The sequence below is a fragment of the Pygocentrus nattereri genome, chromosome 11 (genome assembly GCF_015220715.1).
Source record: "Pygocentrus nattereri isolate fPygNat1 chromosome 11, fPygNat1.pri, whole genome shotgun sequence".
In the NCBI taxonomy this organism is placed as follows: domain Eukaryota; kingdom Metazoa; phylum Chordata; class Actinopteri; order Characiformes; family Serrasalmidae; genus Pygocentrus; species Pygocentrus nattereri.
Genome location: NC_051221.1, coordinates 35606654 through 35631265, shown reverse-complemented (window position 1 = coordinate 35631265; position 24612 = coordinate 35606654). Strand labels below are relative to the sequence as shown.

Genomic DNA, 24612 nt, shown 5'->3' with positions numbered 1-24612 from the left:
TTCAGAAAAAAAGAAACGCACCAGTCACGACTGCATATGTGGACATATTTCTATATTGTGGTTTATTTACACAAAGTTAGGTTAGTTCATCATGTAGGTCGATGCATGTGCTCAAAAGTTTGTGCAGTGCTGATGTTGAACCGTGTGCTGCACTGGGTTGGTATGACCAACAGGTCAAAACCAACTCAGAACAAAGTGACCGCTGGGCCCTGATTGGTGCTCTGGCTTTGCACTTCTTTCGTTTTGACATGTTATGTTTTTATACACACAGAAACCAAAAGGAACGACAGGTTTCTCAAAATGTAGTGGAGTAAAAAGTCAGATATTAGACTTTGAAATGTAGTAGAGTGAAAGTAAAAAGTCGCCCAGAATGGAAAAACTTAAGAAAAGTACAGATACACGAAAAAACTACTTAAGTATAGTAACAAATTACATTTACTTAGTTACTGTCCACCACTGCCACTGCGCCACTGTGCCACCCATACTTCCCCTGTGTTTAAACCACATGTTACTGTAGGAACAGTAGAGAAGAGTCTGACATGATTAGGTTTACCTGTAACACTTTATTGCTATTTTAAACATGGTGCTGGATTTTCTGCTTTCTTCATCATGTATACTTTTGTGTCTGCAGCCTGAGTCAGTGGCATTTTAAAGGAAGTCCAAGTATAATTGAACAGTTTATACCTTTGATATGTATTTTGTTTTTGTTTTTTCTTTTTTTTTTTCTTGACAATGAAGAACTGATGTGAAAGTGGATCCAAGTGTGAGAGAACTTTATTACAGCAGGGAAAATACAAACAGGCTGAAGTTGGTTAGTGTAGTGGTTAACACTTTTGCCTTCTACGCTGTAGACTGGGGTTCAATTCCCCACCAGGGCAAGCACCCTAACAAAGTACAGGCTATACAGAGAGAGCAATGACCAAACAAGCTTCAGGTGAGCAGCCAGCAGTTAAAACTCAGGAAAGAGTGACCTCTGCAGACGGGGAGAGGAATCTCCAGCCAAGATTTTGATATGTCGCAAACTGGCAAGAAATGACTTTGTACCAAGGGTGATAGTTTCATGTCCCCCTGTGATGTCATTTATTGATGACTCTCTAAATTTGCCCCCTTAGCTTAATATTTAGTACATCACTCACTTCAGTGTATGTACAGTCCAGGTTAAACCACTCAAATGAGTTCACTGCTGTTTTTAAATCTGACCTGGAAGCAGCAACAGCAGCTGTAAGTCACCTTGTTGGACATTTGATCATGAGAAAGCATCACGATACACAGTTCTATTTCAGCTTACAGCTTACAGCTGGCACACTCTACCTGAAAGCAGGTATTCTCATAAGATTTACCTTCTTCTTCTATTTCTTTTGCAATTAAATCAAAGAAGCAGCTGTAAATCCTTTAAACTGCAGCCTTATTTTTATATTAATATTTATAAATTATTCATTAAGTACTATGAATCTAAAGCATTAGTTATGTACTTATGAATGTGAGAAACTGTTGACCCATCTAGAGAGAGAGAGATGACCTTGCTGTTGTCTCTCACCTTGACAGACTAGATGAACCCCAGACAGCAGACGTTGACATACAGGTTGTTGCAGAGGACCATACAAGGTAGTTGCTGCTGGGCTTTTTCACCACCATGGAGCCAACTGGCTTGCAAGTGGACTTACAGCTCATGAGACCTTTGTGGACCGGGAGCACTAATTTCACTGCAGCCCCAGAAAACCTGATTCCAGCTTATATACGTGGAGAGAAACAGAGAGAGTGCAAGAGAGAGAGAGAGAGAGTGAGAGAGAGAGAGAGAGAGAGAGAGAGAGAGAGAGAGAGGGGTCTGTTATTATGTGGAGAACAGGGCAGGGTGCTGCTGCCCCTCCATACAGGATCTCTACAGCCTCTCTGCACAGTGAGCTAAGAAATATTAATTTTGCTGCCGCAGCATCTCACCTACACTCCTGATCTTTAAATAAAACCCTTTAAACAAAGAAGCAGTTCTATATTAATTTAGTTCAACACTATAATTGGTTTAGTTGAACTGCTGTTTTATGTCAAAATGTGGACACTAAAAATTTAAATGTTGCTTTTTTCCTTCAGTGTCAGTCCTAACAAGTTCATATTTGAACTTTTACCTTATTAACTTTATTGTACCTAAAGTTCCTAAAAATTTGGAGCAGAGCATCTGTGTTCCATCACCTTTACTTTTAACCTGGGGAATGAAGACACCAGCTGATTCATTTTTGAAGGTGGAAATTTTGCCACTGTTCCCTTTTAAAAAAGATGGTTCTTCAAGCTTTCTTCAGTAAAGGACTGGTTTCTCTATAAAATATAATTGGGCAAGACTCCTAACACCACCTTGGCCTACCTGTGTAAAAAGATCAAATTGTAAGTTGCTCTGGATAAGAGCGTCAGCAAAATGCCATAACTGTAAAATGTAAATGTAGGTAACCAGAGCAAAGGCAAAATCCAGTAAACCATAAAAACCAGAAATCAAGTAGAAGGTCAATGACCACAAAAAACACCAAGAACATTGAGTAACAAGGCTTAGAATTGCAAAGTAAGATCTGGAAAGACTTCACAAAGACCCTAACAAAGTACAGGCTATACAGAGAGAGCAATGACCAAACAAGCTTGAGGTGAGCAGCAAAATTCCTTAAAATTCCTTTTAGTTGCTAGCTTTATTGTGATTCTTAAACTGTAACCCAATTTTATTCATTGAGATTATTATTGACTAATATTAATGTTATATTATTGATCTTTGATGAATTATTTTCTCATTCTAGAAATATCATAACCTTAGTAAATCCATATGTTCCTTTGAATCATGTTTTAACCTCATATAGCTTTTATTTTGAGTTATCATGTTTCCTTTCCCATAGAAGTAGCGCAGTGTAAGTTTGTAACTTTAGATGACTACATTCATGGAAAATGCCACAGAGGTCCTGCCATAAATATCTACGTAAATATCAATACCAACTAGATAACATAGTCAGAATTTCTTTTACTCTATACTGTGTAACTTCATTTAAGCATTGTTTAGAAATGTTAGTGTTAGTGTTAGTGCCTTAGCTTCAGCTACAAGAGGTCTGTCCATATAAGTAGACTAGAAAAAAAGAGGAAGAAACAGAAGTGACAGAGAACAAGTGTTTCCTGAAAGATAAAGAGGCAGAGTCCTCTCTCCCTTCGCACTGCATATTTTAGATTTGAGTTATGCTTTTGTTTCACTTCTCAGTTCACCGTCTCTTTGTTCAGTTCATTTTGTTTTATTTCTACATAGTGATCTGACAGAGGTGTTGTTAACTTTGCACATTGAATAGTTTTAAGCAAGCTGCATTTGTCAAGTTCCATCAATTCATTTGGAAAGTTTGAATCATGGGCAGAAGTGAGCCAGCATTGACTGCAAGCAATCACAGAAGTTTGCCTCTGCATGCCAGTAAAACTGTGACCAGCCACTGCTAAAGAAGAACTAGGAGAGGCCACCATTCTCACAGAGACTGAAGCTCACTCTGTTCATTTGTCCAGGCTGGTCTTTGTGGTGTTCCGGGGTAACTCTCCTCCTCGGTTCTCAAGGCTGTAAAGCATGCTGTGTTAGTGTGCCCCCCTTTTAATCTAAACTTAGGCCAGTCTCAGCGAATTCCAGTAGGCTAATCCGGTGAACCTCTGTACTTTTCTCTGCATGCCTATTAATTTAGTATTTAGTGCCTATATAACTCATAGTAATAAATTACCCTTTATTAATGTTATTACTTGTTTGATTGTGTATATAATTATCACAATCTGATCAATTGATCACTGTCCACAAGAAAACCCTATTTTTTGTTATTTTGTATTTAACTCATATTTCATACCCTCTTTTATATATTTACACAATCTTTATGCTAATGGAACCTTTTAGAGGTGCAACACAATTTTATTGTTCACTAATAATGACAAGAAATGACTTGACTAAAACCAATAGGTAGCCCCTCAGCCCTCTACATATGTGCAATATTACACACACACACACACACAAGCTTAGTTTTGTATATAACCATATTTTCTATTTTTATGATTATTTAAAATAAGAAAACACGGCAACCTGCTATGTGTCCAAAATCAAATAAAACGACAGATGTTGGTATCTTGCTATTAGTGGCTCACCGACAATTTGCCACCAGAACAGAATAGATAATGGATCATAATAATAATGGATAATAATAATAATAATAATATATAATAATAATAATAGATAATGGATCAGCACAGTGATGCCTCTAAAACATAAGCAAAAAAAAAAGCAAACGAAGCAAGGTTACATTTTTCTTTTTGATTATCAGTTCTTTGAGAAACCTACATGTGGGCTTATGAGGTGCTGTACTTTTATCATTTTTATGTTTGGTAAAGGTCCCTTGCAGCCTGACACATGTGCTAATGTCTCTGTTACAGCGCTCTACTGTACTTAAACAATGTGACTGACAGGCAAGTGGAGTCTCTTCTCTGTCCTGATTGGCCGAATGTTTGTGGTCAACATTGTTTGTTTATTCTCTTGCTTACAGAACATGGGGCAGCCAGTGAAACTCGATTTTTCCCAGTAACCATAGATTTCACTGACAGCTGCCAGAAAGTGAGAAGAATTTTTGGCAAAGATTACAAAAAGTGTTCTCTAAAAATTGATGAACTTTAATAAAATATTACTTGTGTAGTTGCCTGTTTGACCTGCATTAATAAACACAGTACATCAATGTTTCATGTATGGAGTTTCTTTAATTACTCAGACACCAAAATTAAACATTTACAAGTGCAATTTTACTTTTTCTTAAAAAAAATTCTTACAATAAAAAGCATCCAGCTACAAAGAGTGAAATGTAAATTTTTATGCTGACAATGGTCGTTTTGCTCAGCTAAGAGACTAATTTAACCACTGTATGAGTAACTGTCAGAAGAAGACATTGATTGAATGCGATTCACAACTGCTGGCACAGTTGCTGCTATAATGACGATGGCAGCTATTATGAAGAGAATAATCAGACCGAGGGCCCATCCGTTGATGCAGCAAGCTGTAGATCCGTATGATTTTGCTCCTGATAGATCTCCCACCATCTTCCGGTCTCTGGACTGAAACACACACAAGCCATAAAAACAGACTTTAGATACATTATGGCTCTTTACATTGCGCATCTCTGAAAGAACTGTCAGTAGGGAGAACTGGGTTGGTTGTCAAAGGGTCAATTTCTAGGTAAGTAGAGGGAACTCTCACAAAAATGTTAACATGAGACTGACTGCCCTGTCGACCAACATTCATCTATTTTGTCAAGAGCTCTGAATTTTGCAATTTGTTTAGGTAAGGATAACATTTTACTTTTTTAGTAGATTTTGGCCAAAAGTATGTGGACACATTTATTGAGCTCAGATGTTTCATCCACACCCAGATGCATAAAATACAGAACATAGCCTTGCAATCTCCTCATACAAACCATAGCAGTAGAATAGGACATACCAAAGACTTTAGGAGCTTTAGAAATTTTAAACGTGTAGTTTCATTCTTGCTCTAAAACTAACCCTAACATGATACAGTCTGACATATTTCCACCAAAAACCATTAAAATGTCATTTCCCTCATTCATTCAGTGAAAGACATGTATTTTTACAATATATGTACAATAATAGATGTAATCACATCATATTTTGTTGTTATTTGTATTGTATTATTGCTGTTGAAGCTGTTACAACACAACTGATGATTAGTATAAAATAAATCACTAATCTGCAAAAGTATGATTAGATTTCAGATGTGGTGGTTCCTGAAATTAGACAAAATTCTTAATATTCTTCAGGGATGCAATCGGTTACTCAAAATTCACAGTGTTCGTCGAAGTAGCATCATGTGTGATCATAACTCGCTCTTCTCAACATGGCTGCCGTCACATTTGAGTTACTTTCACTGAGAACAATTTACTGTTTACACTAGTTAATCCTAATAAAAGGCAGGCCTTATAATCTGCCAAACACTTGATGAACAGCTTCATTTTCACAACCACCACATGCTGATAGTTCACACCGAGAATCTCAGAACTCTGCTCTGCTGTACTCACCTTAACTGAGAAATAAAAGGCCAGCAGCCCCAGGCAGAACGGGTTTCCGAAGTAGAGGGTGGACATGGACCACACTATGTAATCTTTAGGATGTTCAGGCATGGGAACCACCACAGTTCCATCTCCTGTGACTCCCTGCAGGGGCAAATTCTCCATGGGTCTGTAAGAGCTTTGCATCTCTGTAGCAGTGCGAGTTCTGTGCTGCTGGATATCCTGGATCTGTCTGCCTTTGTTGCAGGAGCGCAAGTTACAACAAATCCACACCCACACACTTTCCGGGAATCTGTCTTGCGACATCACTGTTGCCTCATTTTCCCCGCTCTAGAACATTCCTAACTCAAGGCATCTTACATGTAATTCTTTTCTCCTCTGACTCTCTTCAGGCAAGAAGGAAAAAACAGGAGACAGAAATCAACACTGAAAAGTGATACTTAATGTACCTTTTAATAATCATATGTGATGAGAAACAGGACAGATCAAATGATTCAACTTCTCAGGAAAAGCATTTAAAAGCATTTTAATGTCTCAACAGCAAAGATTTTTCCATCTTGGGCTCAGAATTACTCTAAGAAAATCAGACTTGACAGTAGGACAGACCATCTGCTTTTAAATGTTTGACTTTTTGAGTACTTCATTTAAAAAGTTGTTTCTGATCAGTTTGTAGTATATGAGATTTAACAGTAAGCCTTTGTTTTGTTTTCTCTGCTAGGCATTGGTTTCGTTTCCATGGAACCTCTTTGCTTTCAATGTGGAGGGAAATGAAAGTGAAAGAGTGCATGAGCGTGTTAGTACAAGAGAGAGCCCTGGAGAATTTGGGAATCACTTTGCTGCTGGAACGTATGGGGGAGGGAACATGGTAAAGGTCACTAAACACAGGACACAGCCACTATTATAGAACGCTGTCAGGTAAAGCTGATAATAGCCAGGTTCAAGTTTAGTTTTACACAATAGATGCAGCAATTTTTCAGTCCAGGCTAAAAACATTTCTCTTTTTGTGTGTCTGATTGAGCTCCATAACTTGCACTTTATTTTTACTGCACTGTGCATTTATTTTAATCTCCTTTTATGTTGTACTATATCCTTACTGCATTTGACCCATTTTCTGCTTATTTTAATTATACTGTTGTCCAGTTTTATAGCTCGTATGTCCTTTGTTTTAATTCCCTGTTCTTAATGTTTAAGTTCATTTATTTATATGACAGCTAAATATTCTCCTAAGCTTTATCAACAGAGGTAACTTCTTCACTTAGGCTGCTGGAAATGACTCCAGTAAAATCACACACTGTCATTTTTTTGCAACTTTCTTTTAACTGTAACTATCATTGCAAAAGCCTTTCTGAGGTGCTAGATCTCAGGAACATTCTAATGCTTCTATTTTTCTTTATGTAAAGCAAGTTGAATGGCCACTGTGTATGAAAGGTGCTTCACAAACAAACCTGCCTTGCCTTGGCAGAAGTTTACTACCTCTCCACAGACTGCCTGAAAGATACGAGCTGAAAAAGACTAGGCTGGTAACGCTAGTGTTTACTTAAAAGATTGGCTCGAGAGACACTCAAAAGTGTGTAAAGTTCTCCTGCAGGACTGCGCACAGAGGCAGAATCCACAGATGGTGTGGGGAATTTCCAGGCTTGAGTCTCTGCCAGAAGCTCAAACAAAGAGGGAGAGAGGAAAACACACAGACAGACACACTAAAAGGCACTTCTATAGGCCAACTATGCACCTTCATGACCTGCAAACAAATATTTTATACGCCGACTGTGTCATTATGCAAATATTTCAGCACAACCACAGAGACTTTAGTTTGCATTTAAAAAAAAAAAAAAAAAAAAAAAGACGAACAGCTTTCAAAGGGTGGAAAAAGGGGGCTGTACAATTTCTCTCTCATTACACTTTAGCTTAAGAGTAGATACTGATACATTTACATTATAGAAAATCACTAAATAATTTTTAGTAATTACTGAATAATATTAGCCCTGCGATGGACTAGTGGCCTGTCCAGTGTGAATCCTGCCTCCTGCCCGATGACTGCTGGGACAGGCTCCAGTATCCGCAACCCCCGTGAATTATATTGGTTAGTTACTGAAAACTTTACAGTAGGTAGTGAAAAACGGAATAATTTATAGTTGATAAAGAAAGATTTTAGCAGCTACTGAATAATTTATAGAGACATGCTGAATCATTTATAATAATTATTGAATCATTAGAATACTAACATAATAGTCAATCATTCATAGTAATTACTGAATGAGTAACAGTAATTACTGACTCATCATAGTTACTGAATAATTTATAGTAGGTACTGAATAATTAGTGGTAGTTACTGAATCATTGATAGTAGCTGTTATTTTATGGTAGCTATAGAATAATTTATAGTAGCCACTAAATAAGTCATAGCACCTACTAAATATTTTATAGTAGCTATTGGATAGTTTATGGTAGCTCTTTAATAATTTACAGTAACTGTTTAATAATTTAATGAATCATTTAAAGTAGCTATAGAATAATTTATAGCAGCTATTGAATATTGTGTAGTAACTATTGAATAATTTATGGAAGCTGCTGAATAATTACTAGTAGTCATTGAATCATTGATAGATGTTACTTTATGGTGCAGCAGAGATTATAGGAAAATGCATATCTTAATACTGAGGTACACGAGTGTGTATTCCACCACTCAGAGACAGTCAGGCCACAGTGCCTGCACAATCATCTTCATTAGGCCTTTTTGAAACCAAGAATCTGCAGCTGGTGTCTCAAATTGTGAAATAAAAAAATAAAAGGTGGTACATAAACAATGGACAGCTGACTGCATGGTCACACACATCCCTGTTAATAAAGGACCATTAGAAATCATCACGGTCAAAACGGTTTTGCTTTCTAATAGGAATTTGTCTAATGGTTACCAATAGAGACCACTAGTTTCCTGCAGAACACCCTTAGATCCCATTAGGAAACCATCAAGTGCATTTAGAAATCAACCATTGGTCACCTGATAAACCATTATGTGTCAGAATTTATCCAGTGAGATTTATCCATGTTTTGGAAACATCTCATTTTAGATATAGAAGATGCCTGTATCTTTTGTGGATTAGAGAAAGAAACGATTATTTGTTTTACCACTGTACTTCATTGTGTATTGTACACAAGAATGGTTTGGAGGAATGTGCCTAACTATTGTGGCATAAGCATGGATAAATCTGGTGTTTGCTTCAATTTTAGATGAGTTTGAAGTAAAAATTACATATCATATAAGAAACAATTGTATTAGGGAATTTTCATACTTGTAAAACGGTCCATTTCTAAACCTCACTTCATGCACTTTGAAGATTTCACACAATGTCATCCTTAAAATTATTCAAAATTTAAGAAAGCACAAAAGACATCCACGCAATAAAAGAATTTAATATACTGGGATTGAAGTTTTTCCTTCTTTATATAACCCTGGAAATGCATGCATATTTTTGGGTCTTGAAATGTTATTCATACATCTTATTACTTCATAGAAATAAATATAATTAATAAAAACTTCATATAATATTGAAGTTAAAGTATTTTTACAAGCTGGCTTGTGATCTCAGGTTCTGATTTCAAATAAAACTCTCAAACATAAGCGTGCATAGCAAATCATTATAATTTATTAAGTTTAGTTAAAGTTCATAACGTCAGGAAAATCGTTTCTCTTCCGAAAAGACAGGATATAGATTTTCAAAAATCTTAGAAGCGGAGAGAAACCGGACGGATGAAATGATTCATTTATTCAGCAAAACCACATAGAAGACCTTCAATTTATTGTTCCTCCACTATTCACTTGTTAAGAGCTTTTTCACTGTTGGGCACAGGATCAATTCAAGAAACGCGACAGTAAGGCACAATTACATTGTGGCTTTCATGCTACCATCTGTTTTTAAACTTTTCACACTGACACTGATATGAGGCATCATAGTGTTATCTAAAAATCAAAGCTTGAAATGAATTAATACTTATAACAGGATCACTGTGGTAACTGTTACATTATTTAGGTACAATCAGTCAATCAGGGAATGTCTAGTTAATGCTGAGAAAACTAAAAATATCAAACTCTCATTAGATGACTTATCTAGTGTTCATTAAAGCATTACTCAGTATTTCATTAAACTGCAAGAGTTTGTACTGAGATGATAGAATTATGAAGATAAATCACAGTTTCAGCTCTCCCAGTATGACACAAAACTAGATGTGAAGACCTCAGACTTGGAGCTTAACTTACAGGGCTTACTTAATCTAAAGAAAAATGGATTTACTGATCAGTTTACGGACCACTACACAAATCTGTTTTTCCAGTTCAATCTCTACAGTGGATCAGCACTTTGAGGTGAGAGTATGTTCAGAAGGCTTTTGTGGAAGACCAGCAAAAAGTGAATGTATCAAAATGTCTTTACTGAGGCTTCAAAATTAATCTGGGGTATGCCACAAAGCAGGAGGGCCCATATTAGAGGAGCAATCCTGATCTATTCTCTGGCTGGACAGAACAGAATATTCAGCTTTGCCTTACAACTGCAGCAATGGTCTTCACTGGAACACACACAGGAGCAAAGAATGCAGAGCTGCCATGTACTGGACTTTCTTACCTGAATCTACAAAAGAAATCAGACGGACTAATAGTCAGCTATTTAGAGAGCATCTGATGGATGGTTTACCAACCAAGCTGTCTGAAGCAGTATATTAGAGATGAGAGAACTAATCCAAGATCAGTTTGCGCCTTTCAGTTCTTCAGGAAAACGATGATATGGACGTGGGAAAGCTGGTCTTAGATCAGAGTCCTGAGGTTTGGAAGAGCTGAGAGAGGTTGAGCTCTCTGACCGTGTACAGGAGTATGCATGCGAGCAGTAAGTAGTCAGTGGTGTAAGCAGCTGTGTTAAATACAGTGGTTACATCTTGGAGGAAGCAGGCACAGCAGACGATCCTCCCTTAGTATACACATGGACAGAGTTCTGGAAAACAGGAAAAAGAGGGCAAAAAAGAGCAAATAATATTTTTTATTTGCCTGCATCAAGTCAAAACATCTAAACCTATAGTCACAAGCAAAACTTTGGGTGCTGCTGGTCAAATCACGTTTTACTGATTTTTTAAGTGAAAGCAAGTCAACAACATCTATGAACACATTTCCGCACATTTTCATGCATAATTGTTTATTTGCTAAATTTAACATACTGTGATGTAAGTAAGCAGGCAAAGTTTTTGATTCAAACTTTTGTATACAACTGTAAAAAACAAATATGCAACTGATAAGTGATTTTTAAAAACAAAGAATAATAAAAAGTGTACCTTTTTGCTCTCTGCGTTGTACTTGTCAAGGAGAGCCTGAACACGTGAGCCATAATCCTTGTGCACTGCCATCAGACGCTGAACCTGTAGAAGGAGAGAGATGTAGAAGAAAGAAAAAAAAAAAGGAAAGAGAGCAAAAAAGTATGATTGCTAGAGAGTGAGAACACTCCAGCACTCCAGAACAATGTGGAATTACTGTAGCGAGGGATCAGTGAGGATGTTACCATGCGCTTCTGAATGAACAGCTGTGCTCCTTTCAGGTGGCCGGCCATGTTCTGGCAGAGACGCTCACGCTCGGCTTCGTTCAGGACCTCCATGAAGAAGGTGCGAACCTGCAAGAGCCCAGAGGGAGTCAGAGAGCAACACCCATCACCTGCACATACAGATTCACTCACCCACTCGCACCACCCCTACCTGAGTCTCATTGTCATCATCTGCGCTGTTGTAGCGCGCAACGTCAGGAGACACCCTGAACTTGGACTCCATGAACTGAGCCTGACAGTCTGGAGCACTGAAACTGTTGGGGTAGTAATTGGGTGCTCCCCCTGCAGGCAAGCAAAGAAACAACAGTCTTACACATGGTAGACCTACATGCTCTCTCCTGCGTCCCTGTTACTTAGCCTGTTTAGTTCTGCAGTTCTCAATCATCACCCCAAGTTACTGTTGCTACACAAGCCAAGCTTTCAGCTGAGCCTACCTGATAGCATCCATAGCACTTGTGCTAAAAGACTACGAAGTACAAAAGACTACGAAGCACAAAAGGAATTTGAGGCACACAGAGGAGCTTATCTTAGGTCCAGTGCAGACATACCTGTCTGAGAACTGAGCCAATATAAATTTAGACCAATTTACAGCAAAACAGGATTCTGGAAACCTTATTTACATTAATCAGACACCAGGGAAATCTTTTCACTGAGCAACAGAAGCTACCACTTCAGATGAGCTAATGCTAAAGCCAACACTGGCAGTGACTGGTGATCATAGTGTAGGCAGAGTGACAGTGAATTTTTATGAATCAATACAAAATGTTATGCATATGTTAATGCTCTAACCTTACACAATTTTCTAAATACAAGCATTGTACATGCTTGATCTGACCGACTTGTTAAGACAGTCAACAGCTGACTGATCTTAACATTTTACTGTTACAACATTATAATAAACATGAGTATTACCAAACAAAGTAGGCCAGATAACATATCTTAGAGCAAATCACAGATATGCCTCCTAACAGTACTGACATTAATAAGTGTGGCCTTTTCAGCTTTGAGAAGGTAATAAAATAGCACCATTCTAAATGATCAGGAGTGTCTGAATGACACTGCTTTTTCACGATCATGTAGTCTAACAATTCTGATTAATTTACTTGTACTGCTGTTTCCATTGCAAGTTTGTTGACTGGAAACTATGGCTGACACGCAAAATAACCAACCACTGTTTTAGCGTGACTTGTAGGGATAGGAGATTTTTCAAAATGGTGCTGCAACCAAAACAAACTGTGGGCACATTGGAGGATCTCACTTTAACACTGCTAAAAATGTAATGCTGTGAATGTTACGTTATTGTGTGCGGCTGGAAAATAAAAACGGAGTGGGCAGTGCTCGCTCACCCTGGTTGTCAGATATGCACATGGGCCCATCTCTCTGATAGTTGGCCACACGGGTACGGTAAAGGCAGTTAACAGGCAGCTGGAGGTAGTTTGCTCCAAGCCGGTGGCGATGGGTGTCGGGATAGGAGAAGAGACGACCCTGTTCAGAACACAGAAAAAGATGACGAACCTGAACCAAAGAAACAGCTGCAGTTGAAAAAGTACTAAAGCAAGCAGATTAGAGATACAGTGAGAATTGTGAGAGTTGTCTGAACCACCACTGGGGGGGGGGGGGGGGGGGGGAAGAGTTATTAGCAACTAGCTACATTTTTGTGCATGAAAAAAAGGAGAATACAGCCCAACAAATTAGCTCCAATGCTAATAGAAACTGGATGTACCAAGCTTCAATGCAGCTCTACAAATTAAATCAGTAGTAGATTTTAATCTGGTATTTGTTCTTTCAAATTTGTTTTTGGAAAGAGTTATTATTTCACTGAAATGGCAATATGTGAAAAAGTCACAATAAATTTAAGCTCAAATGCAAGACTTTCAGAGTTTGTTTTCTGCTGAAAGGAATGTTAATTATCAATTATTAAAACACTGAACAGGCGAAATTACTGTCTCACTCTGTAGTGACCTCAGTTAGAAAGCTACTACACACAGTAATGCCTTTTACTACAGAACCATGCAAAGCCCTAATGGTTTTTACTAAACAGTGTTTCCTGTGGATGCTAACAAGGTTTTTTTTTTCCCCCAAAAAGAGAGAAAAAAAAAAGCTGTGGGTTCCAAAGCAATGACATTCTGCACTTTTTACAACAGCATAACTCCATAGTAAAAAAAGTGTACAGGTGTCAAACTAGTCTGCCTGCAGTCCAGACCTGTCACCATTGAAAACATCTGGCACACTATAAAACAAACAAAAAAAAAAAAAAAAATACAATAAAGGAGACCCTGAACTGTTAAGCAGCTGAACACCTGTATCAAGCTAGACCAGGAAAACATTTCACTTTTAAAACTACAGCATTCAGGTACCTCAATTCCTTAACCCTTCCAGTGTTGTTAAAATGATGGTTATAAAACACAGTGGTAAAAACTGTCCACATTTTTACAAACATGCTGCTGGCATCAAATTCAAAATGGGTATACATTTAAAAAAAAAAAAAAAAAAAAAAAAAAACAGATCAATAGAAATATATATTTTTTTTCCATTGATCTGATGGCTTTGTACCATTTTCAAATTACATTTGACTTGCATATCATTGCATTCTGTTTTTCATTACACCTTTTTAGAAACAATGTTGTATACCAATTTAAAGGGTCCTTCTAGCAACTTTACATTATGTAGATGTTCCCTGAACTTTATAAAACGTTTTTTCACACTCATCTCATTTACAAAATGTGGTTCTCTTAAATACCATCCACTGAAAGGTGTTTTAGGGACACCCAAGTGGTTATTCTACTGAATAATGCAAAGAACTTTTCCTGGCACATTTCTTTTTTTAGCTTGTATAATTACTTTTTCAAAGCCTACTGACCCAGGAAATCACAGAGGGTCACAAAAACAAAACAAAAACCAAAAAAAAAAAAAAAAAAAAAAAAAAAAAAAAAAAAAAAAAAAAAAAAAAAAAAAAAGTGCCATTCCTTATATCTGAGTTTGATCAAACCTGTTTCTGCTATGATTCCAGTGTCATTACAAGATCTTAGGTTTCTAAGCATCTTCAGTGGTCCTTCAGGATGTTGATGGAATGATTTAAGGGGCATGACACTTCAATCCAGCGAAATTACAGCGTGTATGTGCTTTTTTTTTTAATGTGCTCATTCAGTTCTTTGCCTCCTACACAAATTAGCAACGGTCAACAAACTGTATGGCAAAATCCTATAAATGTACATGAATCAACAGGAAATGTAATATTATGAAAATCATGAAAACTGTGCACAGTGATTACTACAAATCTATCATTTTAAACATGTAAATCGCTGCTACTACAATGGCATTAGTGGCATTCTGGCTCCATCTATAGGTCCTAAGAAGCAACTGCCCCCTTTTCTAAATAAAATGTCATATGCCAATGTAATAAATAAATACAATGACAAATTCCATTTCTATTTTCATTACTATTATCTTACATGACACCACAAGGGCAACTGCACCCCCCCAAACCCGTCCCCCATTACATAACAAAATAATGTGCATTATGAGTTGGAACAGTCAAATTTCTAAATCAGCCCAGTTTGATGGATGTAGTTCACAAGTACCACAGAAATTAAACTTAACACATTAACTTTTCCTAAACATCTGAACTCAAATAGCATCAGCTGTAATTTCTACATCAGTTTTATGATGTTCAATATACATTAATACAATGCTCACCTTGGAAGACAGACCTACTGAAAAAAAACAGACACCAACACAATTATACTCCTGAGGGAGACAGAGAGAGAGCGCGTGTGTGTACCTGCAGCATTTTGTCAGGGCTGGGCTCGATGCCTGGTGGCATGTTGCTAGGATCAAATGCCAACTGTTCCACCTCAGCAAAGTAGTTTACAGGGTTTCTGTTCAACACCAAACGACCCACCGGGATCAGAGGGAAATCCTTATGAGACCACACCTGGGACATAGGACAAAAGAACAACCACCCCCGATTAATCACCAGTCTACTAATTAATCACACAACAGACTAATATATAGAATCACTGAGAACAACGAGAATGTCTTCAAATGAGGGTATCTGCAAATGCTTTAAATGGCCCATATCATGGAACACTAAACCTCTCACTTTTTTGAGTGAATCAATACTTTCTGAATGAAGCCCAATAAAGGGCAGCCAATCATAACGGAGCATATTTACAAACATCAGGCTTAAAGGCATGAAGACAAAAAAAAAAAAAAAAAAAAAAAAAAAAAAAAAAAAAAAACACACACACCACACCACACACACACAACAAAATAAAACTGTGCTTTTTCGATCATATTGCCCGTTTTAATGTGCTCATTCAGTTCTTTGCCTCCTACACAAATTAGCAACGGTCAACAAACTGTATGGCAAAATCCTATAAATGTACATGAATCAACAGGAAATGCAATATTATGAAAATCATGAAAACTGCACAGTGAAGACTATAAATCTATCATTTTAAACATGTAAATTGCTGCTACTACAATGGCATTAGTGGCATTCTGGCTCCATCTATAGGTCCATATTATAAAAATATTAGGATATGGGCCTTTTGATATTAGCATAGCAAGTGACAAAAAAAAAAGCTTTAGGAACACTAAAAGCAGAGGGTATAGATTGAGAGATTAAAGTTAGTGAAGATTCCAGCACCTTGGTCAGATCAAAAGGATTCCATGGATATTTTTCTGCCTGTTCAAAAGTCATGACCTGGATGTAGAACGTCCAGGAGGGAAAGTTGCCATTGGCAATGGCGTTGTGCAGGTCACGGATGGCATAGTCTGGGTCACTGGAGGCCAAACGGTCTGCCTCCTCCACACTCAGGTTCTTAATGCCCTGATCAGTCTGACAGAGAGAGAGAAGAGATGTGTTGCACATATTTGCATTTCTGGGTTTGTATGCATAAGAACCAAGACATTCGTGCAACACCACCATGCACACACCTTGTAGTGGAACTTGCAGTAGACAGGGTAGCCTTGAGAGTTTATTAGCTTGAAGGTGTGGGATCCATATCCATTCATGTGGCGATATCCATCAGGCAATCCACGGTCACTGAAGAGAAAAGACACCTGTGGAAAGAGCAAAAGAGGGGGGAGAAAAAAACAAAACAAAAAAAAACAAACACAGGTTACAAACAGACTCTTATTGAGTGCACAGAGGTTCAGGTTATGCTGGGAACAGATAGGTTTCTTTAACGAGATTCAGTGTTTCCCCATTCCAACATAAAATTATTGGTCAGCCCCACCATCTAATCTCAGTCTTATGCCCACTAATCCCATTACATTTACAACACCAAGACACAGTTAACAGTTTGACCTTCCGCTTACAACAGTAAAAAAACAAAAACAAAACAAAAAAAAAAAACAAACAACAAAAGCAAAGGCTATAAATAAGCTTCCAAATCTGCCCCAGTTTATTCTATTGCATCTGTTAAATTTTACACTGTAACTTTGTATTAACCTATAGTTTACTAAATCCATCCAGGTAAAAATGAAGCTTTGAGATTAGGCATTTATGCGTCTTGTTGGTGAATTCTACTCTAGTAAATTCTACACTAAACTTTACATAAAAAAAAGTTTTATTCTAACAACAAAAAAAAGATTAAAACCAACCAACAGGGTGTGACATTGTCCCAAAGAACCACCCACTATTCTATTTTTCTAGAGGAAACATCACACCTGATGCAGAGATTCTGGACGCAGACTCCAGAAGTCCCACACCATGTCAGGATCCTTCAGGTGAGTCTGAGGATTCCGCTTCTGGGTGTGGATGAAGGACGGAAACTGGACAGACACACACATACACTCAGAATACATCCACACTATGCATAGTGTAAGAAAGCTGGTCTCTACTTAATGATCTACTTAAATATCACACCATGAAATAGTCTCAGCACACTAACTACAGACTGTATAGCCTCTCTCTCACCAGCATGGTATCTCTGATGAAGAAGATAGGTGTGTTGTTGCCAGTTAGGTCCCAGTTGCCTTCATCAGTGTAGAACTTCACCGCAAATCCTCGAGGATCCCGCACAGTATCAGCTGAGCCAGACTCACCAGCTACACGCGGAACACACACACACACACTTTATTAGGGATGCACAATCGGAATCAGTAGATTTTTGCTCAAAACATATCACCAATCTGACAATTTATAGCTTTTATTGCAGAATTGTTGAAAGTAATTAATGTGAGTAAGTAAGTGCACTCCTGCTATATTTCAATTATGCTACTACACCTGTGCCAAAATGTCATAGCATAACTACAGTGCCCTCCACAAATTCCAGCACCACTGGTAATCATGAGCAAAATGAGCTGTAAAAATATTCCTAATTATTCGTCCTTTTAATATTCAATTCAAAATATTAACAAAAATCTAACTTTTACTTAAAGTATAATGATTAAAAGAAAGAACTAAATCTTTAATGAAATATTTTTCTTAAACCCATGTGTGCCACAGTTGTTGGCACACCTAGAAATTCTTAAAGACTGAAATCTAAGTGAAGTAATTAGGAACACCAGTCAGCCATGACTTCCTGTTTTCACTGGAGAATACATACAAGATGAAACACAGGACAAATTCCCTCAGTCATCCATCACTATGAGCAAAACCAGAGAAAACAATGATGTACAAAATGTCGCTGAGCTGCACAAATCATGAAATGGCTACAAGAAAATAGCTAAACAGTTGAAAATGCCCATTTCCACTATGAGATAGTTAAGAAGCTTAAAACAAATGGTGATGTTAAGAATCTGCTGGGAAAACGATGCATGTCTATACTGACCCAACGCACACTGAGGAGGATGGTTAAAGTTGACAAAGAATCTCCAAGGAACACAAATGGGGAAGGGCAGAAATTCTGTAGGTCTTAGGGTCAGAACGTCTCCAAAAATACAATCAGACACGACATAAATAACCCAATATTGTTTAGGAGAGTTTCCACTAGAAAGCCTCTGGTAGCTTTGTGAGGAAGTTTGTTGGTCTTTGACAGCACAGTGCCAAACACTAAAGGAACTTTTCACCAAAACAGCCTTTTGTAACAAACAAAAAGTTTGGAGTGGACCATGCATAAAAGTACCTCATCCCCACCATGTGCTATAGTGGTGGATCTGTGATGTCATGGGGCTGTTCTTTCTTCCAAAGGCCCTGGACAGTTTATATATGGCATCACGGACTCTGTCAATTACAAGCAGAAATAAACTGGACTGCCTCAGCCAGGAAGCTTAAACTGGGCCATAATTTGGATCTTTCAGCAGGACAACAATCCAAAGCACACCTCAAAATAAATACAAAAATGGTTCACTGACCACAGAATCAAGGTTTGGACATGGCCACCCCAGTTGCCCGACCTAAACCTCACACAAAATCTGCAGGATGAGCTGAAGAGATCCACAGTGTGGACCTCATAATCTGAAGGATCTGGAGAGGTTCTGTATGGAGGAATGGTGTCTGATCCTTTGCATTTTACTCTCCAGTCTCATTAAGCATTTCAGTGAAGATTCAAAGCTGTTGTCTTTGCAAAGGGAGGCTGCACGAAGTATTACATAAAGGGGTGCCAACAATTATGGCAGGCAGATATTAGAAAAATACGATTTTTTTTGTATTAGTGTGCTTAAATAAAAGTTAGATTCATATTAATATTCTGAATGAAGGATCAAAAAGATAAGCAATAAAGAATGTTTTACAGGCTGTCCTGCTCAGGTTTACCAAGGGTGCCAATACTTGTGGAGGGCACTGTATGCATGCCTCACTGTGCTTAAAAGCCAGTTAGTGCTCATCTTCGATGTGGCCCTTTATTCAATACACGTTAAATTAAAAACAACTAATTTAAAATGTAAAAAATTGATTGCCAGTTACCACTGGCATATTAAATAGCAAATTTTGTTTATATGGCCAATTTGACTAACAAAGTGCTTCATGTGTTCATAAATGCAGCAAAAAGGATCAAGAATTTCTTGGTTTCAAGAAAGTACTTGGAATGGGAGTTAGTTTGAGGAACAAACTGTGGTTCTGGGTTTCATCTTTGCTGAAAGAGTTGCTCAAATCCACCAACACACCTTATTTAATTTAATAAACTGAGCAGCCAAACTACTTATTGGATGATGACTATTACTACTCTGTTGCCATGAGGAGAGGTTAAAAACTAAAATAAATAAATAAAAACAAATAAATAAAAGCTGGGTTTTGTAAAATCCCTTTACAAAGTCAGTACCATTTTGCTGCTCCTGATATTGCAGGTTAGTTGCATTTTTCTCTAGTGTTCCAATAAACTTCTACAAAAGAAAATGTAGAACAAAACACATACAGGCTCTCAAAATACTCTACCCAGTAGGTTATAAACATATAAAAGGTGTTGTGGGTGAAACAAAGAGCTAAGCAGGAAATCTGAATCTCTGCTGACCGAATAAAACAGAATCTCTCCCTGCACCAAAGCGCACGACACACACACCCACAAGCTCTTACACAAGTTCTTTTGGCTTCAATTCAGTGGGGCAACTGTCAAGGCATCTGTTACGCCAGCATTAGCTGGCATATTCTGCTTTCAGCCAAAGAACAGTCAATACATACAGTCCAAACTCCTGCAGTGTTGGCATACCACTGAGTGCTACCTAGTAAACAAGTTACACAACAGCAATTATAAATTACTTGTTGATTCCTCGTTCTTTTGTAGTGTTTTATGAAGGGAGACCATAGGAACTCTTTGGAAAAGATAAAGCAGCACGTCTTACCTACAGTAGAGAAGCGCACAGCAATGGGGGTGGTCTTCCCAACATGTTCAAACACCTTGGCCTTGCAGTAGCGTGTGATGTCATGGGTCACCTCAAAGTAGCCAAATGCACCTGTGGAGAAGTGAGAGGAATGTTCACCTGCAGTTCCATCTCAATTCTGCACTGCTGCTACCAGCTAGCCACCTAATCAGAACTCATAGGTCTGTGCTAAACAATGGCAAACTGACCATTAGAGCTAGGCCATAAATGTCAAAACGCAGGCAAAAAATAATAATAAATAAAAAATAAACATTGTGATAATGCTATGAAGGTGTCTGATACAGAAGAAATTATTTTGGCTGTTATTTAAAGCCTGTAACAGACATATTAACATGTATTTCTACCTTGCAGTAGATTTACAGTTTTCTTTTAGTAAAGTGGCTGAGAATAGATCAGCAGCTCCATTTCTAATAACAGGCTGAGACTCGCACCTCAGGCTACCAATTCATTCACAAACAGTGACTTATCTAGGACTTGTAGCAGGCCGAGAGTTTATTATATTGGTAGGTAATCCAATGCGTCAGGCCTTCTATTCAGCACTTGAACGCCTAACCATTGGATAGCTTGCTTGGCTGCATCAATCTAGATGTCACAGAGGAAAAAAAACCCGAATGGACAGTTTACCATGGGGCTTTTCAAGAATTTTCAGATTATAATGTAACCACGTCATAAGAGTAGAACTGTAATGTATATGTGCAGAGTTTAAACACAAGATTCTTTAAAAGAAATCAGAAAAAATAGGAGGCCCTAAGAGTTCTGGGATGCACAAGCATCTGCAACTTGAGGTCCATAAATTTATCTGATCGATAACTGTCCGATCTTATTTTGTGAGTAAACAGGCTTGAACCACAGACAGACGTTTGTTTGTGAAGCTTGGAGTTAGACAGTAACGCCAAGAACTCAATTTTTCAACTCCTACGTGCAACCATGATGGATTTGTTAATCAGCTCAAGTCTGTGGGCATGTAACATGTGAGAATGTGTGTGTTAATTATGACAGACCTGCTCCTTTGGCATGAACCACTCTCTCAGGAATGCGCTCCCGGTCGAAGTGAGCCATCTCGTCCGTGAAGACGACATCCTGCACCAGCAGAGGTCCCTGTGGCCCAGCAGTCTGAACATTCAGCTTATCACCTATCGGAACACCTGCTCCTGTGGTCAGAACATCTGCACGCTGAGACAAGGAGACAGCCAAGAGTCAGAGGTACAGAACAGATAAACATGCATCACCCTGAGGTGATGCAAGATTATACACTTATTAAAGCCCAGAACTGACAGACTGTGCAGCTTCAAGGCCCCTAACCTAAGAATGAACAGACTAAAATGCAATGTGCACATATGTTTACTATGCTTTGTAAACTACTCTTAGGTGGCTCTTGATGAACTGCATTGCAGTTTAAAGGGATTAAAAGGGGAACTCCACTGATTTTTAATTTTTTTTTTTTTTAATTTCTGCATAATTATATAGCAAAGACAAAAAGTCATTCAGAGTGGTTTACTGCACAGGCTCAGATTTCTTTACAGTCGTGCTGACAGGAACCAGGGGTCACCATATCTACAACACATGTAGACCCATTTTATTTACTAAAACAACTAGTGAACTAACATGTGTCTCAAAGTATTTTTTATATATATATATATATATAAAAATGTTGAAGATGGTAAAATAGCAGAAAATGTGAATTTTTTCTTTGGTGATTATTTTTGCCTCACAATACCCAGCATGTATCATGCAGCATATACGGAACCACTGTAACCAATCACTTCCTCTGAAAGTGTTTTTAAGGCACTAAACATTTTGGATATCTAGTTCCACCATTGTGAACATTTCTCTAGAACGGAACATTTCCCTCCAAACCACTCTGGATGACACTGTGCACGATTGAACCATTTCAATATGCAGAACTTAAAAAGTAACCTGAGCCTCAACTTCCTTCAGATTGCACTCAAAAGTAATATTCTGGGCCCAGTTTCCCGAAAACGATGATCTTAACTGGTAGAGAGAGTGCTCAGCAGAATGCTCGCTCTGCTATTTGAGAACCATGTTTGGGGAAACCCAGCCCTGCATGGCGAATCATATGAATTCATAAATACTCTTTCACAGTATAGTTTATCAAACAAATAATTAAAAACTGTTTGGCTCCAATTATGGGCCTTTGCCCCCTTATTCTCTGATCGGTCTCGGTCACCTGTCATTACATAAGTAGGGCATTCAAAGGTCCTGTTAAATATCAACTGCACGTACAAACAGTGGTGAAGCAGTACTTCGCTCTGAAGGTGAGCAACGCAGCTGAGCTCTGATTGGCTCTCGGGCCTGGGATATCATGAACCAATTCTTCGGGCAGAGGCAAACGGGCGAGTTTAGGGGGGCGGACCTGGAGGGTCTCATGTGGCGAGCAAGACTGTAATGTTGGCTACTGAGAGCAAAACCCTTCACAGATGGCACTCAAAGCTAGACAGCCAGACTCTCCTCATGTCACCTGTGGCCTATTCATGAAAGACTCAAAGGTAGTAGCTGTTTATGTCCTGCGTTTTCCACAGACATCAGGATCACGGCACCTTACATCAACTCTGCACCTGGAAAGAGTGGATTTTTCTCAAAGGCAGAGAGCACCCTCGAATAATGTTAATAAGGGCTGGAGTGTTTTCTGTGTATGCCACAGTCCGGGGGCTTTCGTATCATTTAGCTAGGTTAGGTTACCTACACCGTAATGCAGTTAGAGTTACATGACTAGCTAACTAAGCTAACGTTAGCTACATCAGCGGCAGCTCGGCACCTGCACAACCTAACTCGACTGCCTCCACCCTAGCTAACTAGCTAGACATACGAGAACCAAACAGCTCTGACTATGAGCAGAACATGCAGAGAAAGAGCTGTCCAGCTTTGGCACTGAAGGGGCATTAAAGCCAGAGCTCGTCTGTCTGCTCGACCTTTGCCACAGTTAGCAGAGTCACTGCACAGCACAGCTAGCGCGGAAGCTAAGCTAACGAGCTAACTGCCCAAGAAAAGTAAACACTGCAACACAGCGGCAGATGCAAACCTGAGCTCCTCTATTCTCCTTCCATAACCTCATCTGGTCCGTGGCTCTGTCCCTGTTCTCCGCCATCCTCGTCGTCGGTATAGCGTTATAGCTCTGGTCCTGTGTGTTGAGAGGCGCTGCTTTTGATACTGAACTTCAGCAGACTCCGCCCCCTGCTCCAACCCTGCAATCCTATTGGTCAAAGGTCACACAGGCCTACTGGCCGACTGGCTTCATGGACTGAAGCCTAAAGGTGGTAGTGCTGAGGTGACGCTCACTAGTAATTAAAAGGTGTTTAGCTCCAATTATGGGCCTTTGCCCCCTTATTCTCTGACCGGTCTCGGTCACCAGTCATTACATAAGCAGGGCATTCAAAAGTCCTGTTAGTGGACTGAAGCCTAATGGTGGTAATGCTGAGGTGACGCTCACTGTTTGATCATTACTGTTACCTACACTGCATGTCCAGATGTGTCCAGACACCCTTTTCAATTAGGGAATTCAGCTACTTTAAGGTGCACACAGGGCAGTACAGGTCACCTTGCCCACAAGTGTTTTCTAGAGGGCTGCAAAGCTCATCTTTGGGATGAGTTGGGGTGGCGTTTCTGAGCTAATCATCCAACATCCTGATGTAGTAATTCTCTTGTAGCTGAATGCAGTCAAATCCTCATAGTAATGTTCCAAAGTCTACGTTCTTAAAATACATTTTTAACGGTTGTTTAGTAAAGACTTTGGTTCTGTGTATAACCATGAACACTCAAGAACTATTTGCATGTTTACATGGTTGTTTGCATCATGAAACGGTTCTTCAGATTCATGGTGAATGTGTATGATTATATACAGAACCTCTAGGTTCTATAACCCAAAAATTCTTGTACTCTTATGATGCCAAGCTTGTAACAATAGAAGAACCATATACAAAATTTTCTCAGTCAATCTGAAGGACCATTTCACCATGCAGAGAACCATTTAATCATGCAAAGGATTCTTTGAGTGTTCATGGTTCTGCATAGAATCACTGTTGATACCCAAGAACCCCTGAAAAAACATCTTTTTAAAGAGTCTTCCCAGAAGAATATCGGCTGTTACTACAGCAAAGCAGGGACAAACCCTATTAATACAGTTGATGTCAGAAGAAATCCTGGACAAGCAAGTGTCTGCAAACTTTTGGACACAGAAGAAGCTCAGGAGAAATGGTACCAAC

At 38.6% G+C, this 24612-nt stretch overlaps 2 protein-coding genes across 2 annotated transcripts; both read right to left on the bottom strand.

The window, feature by feature from the left end:
* Positions 1-4711: 4711 nt before the first annotated feature.
* Positions 4712-6371, bottom strand: LOC108437709 (interferon-induced transmembrane protein 1-like). Its single transcript, XM_017714990.2, has 2 exons — positions 6060-6371; positions 4712-5082 (listed from the first exon to the last, which is right to left on the bottom strand). The coding sequence occupies exons 1-2, from the start codon at positions 6354-6356 to the stop codon at positions 4882-4884; spliced, it is 498 nt and encodes a 165-aa protein (XP_017570479.1). The 5' UTR covers positions 6357-6371; the 3' UTR covers positions 4712-4881.
* Positions 6372-9672: 3301 nt separating this feature from the next.
* Positions 9673-23591, bottom strand: cat (catalase). Its single transcript, XM_037542820.1, has 13 exons — positions 23433-23591; positions 21394-21565; positions 20354-20464; positions 17553-17683; positions 17303-17407; positions 16568-16693; positions 16278-16469; positions 15408-15560; positions 12973-13111; positions 11778-11908; positions 11588-11695; positions 11364-11447; positions 9673-11029 (listed from the first exon to the last, which is right to left on the bottom strand). Exons 1-13 carry the CDS (start codon positions 23496-23498, stop codon positions 10967-10969), a joined length of 1581 nt encoding a protein of 526 aa, XP_037398717.1. The 5' UTR covers positions 23499-23591; the 3' UTR covers positions 9673-10966.
* Between the last annotated feature and the right edge of the window lie 1021 nt (positions 23592-24612).

What these genes read in the sequence shown, in the direction of transcription:
- LOC108437709 (XM_017714990.2), bottom strand. Translation starts at nt 6,356, where the DNA reads ATGTCGCAAGACAGATTCCCGGAAAGTGTGTGGGTGTGGATTTGTTGT. An exon ending in CCTTTTATTTCTCAGTTAAG is followed by an intron (nt 5,083 to 6,059) that starts GTGAGTACAGCA and finishes TGTGTGTTTCAG; the next exon opens with TCCAGAGACCGGAAGATGGT.
- cat (XM_037542820.1), bottom strand. Translation starts at nt 23,498, where the DNA reads ATGGCGGAGAACAGGGACAGAGCCACGGACCAGATGAGGTTATGGAAG. An exon ending in TCATCAGAGATACCATGCTG is followed by an intron (nt 17,408 to 17,552) that starts GTGAGAGAGAGG and finishes GTGTCTGTCCAG; the next exon opens with TTTCCGTCCTTCATCCACAC. An exon ending in GTGCATATCTGACAACCAGG is followed by an intron (nt 11,909 to 12,972) that starts GTGAGCGAGCAC and finishes GCTTGCCTGCAG; the next exon opens with GGGGAGCACCCAATTACTAC.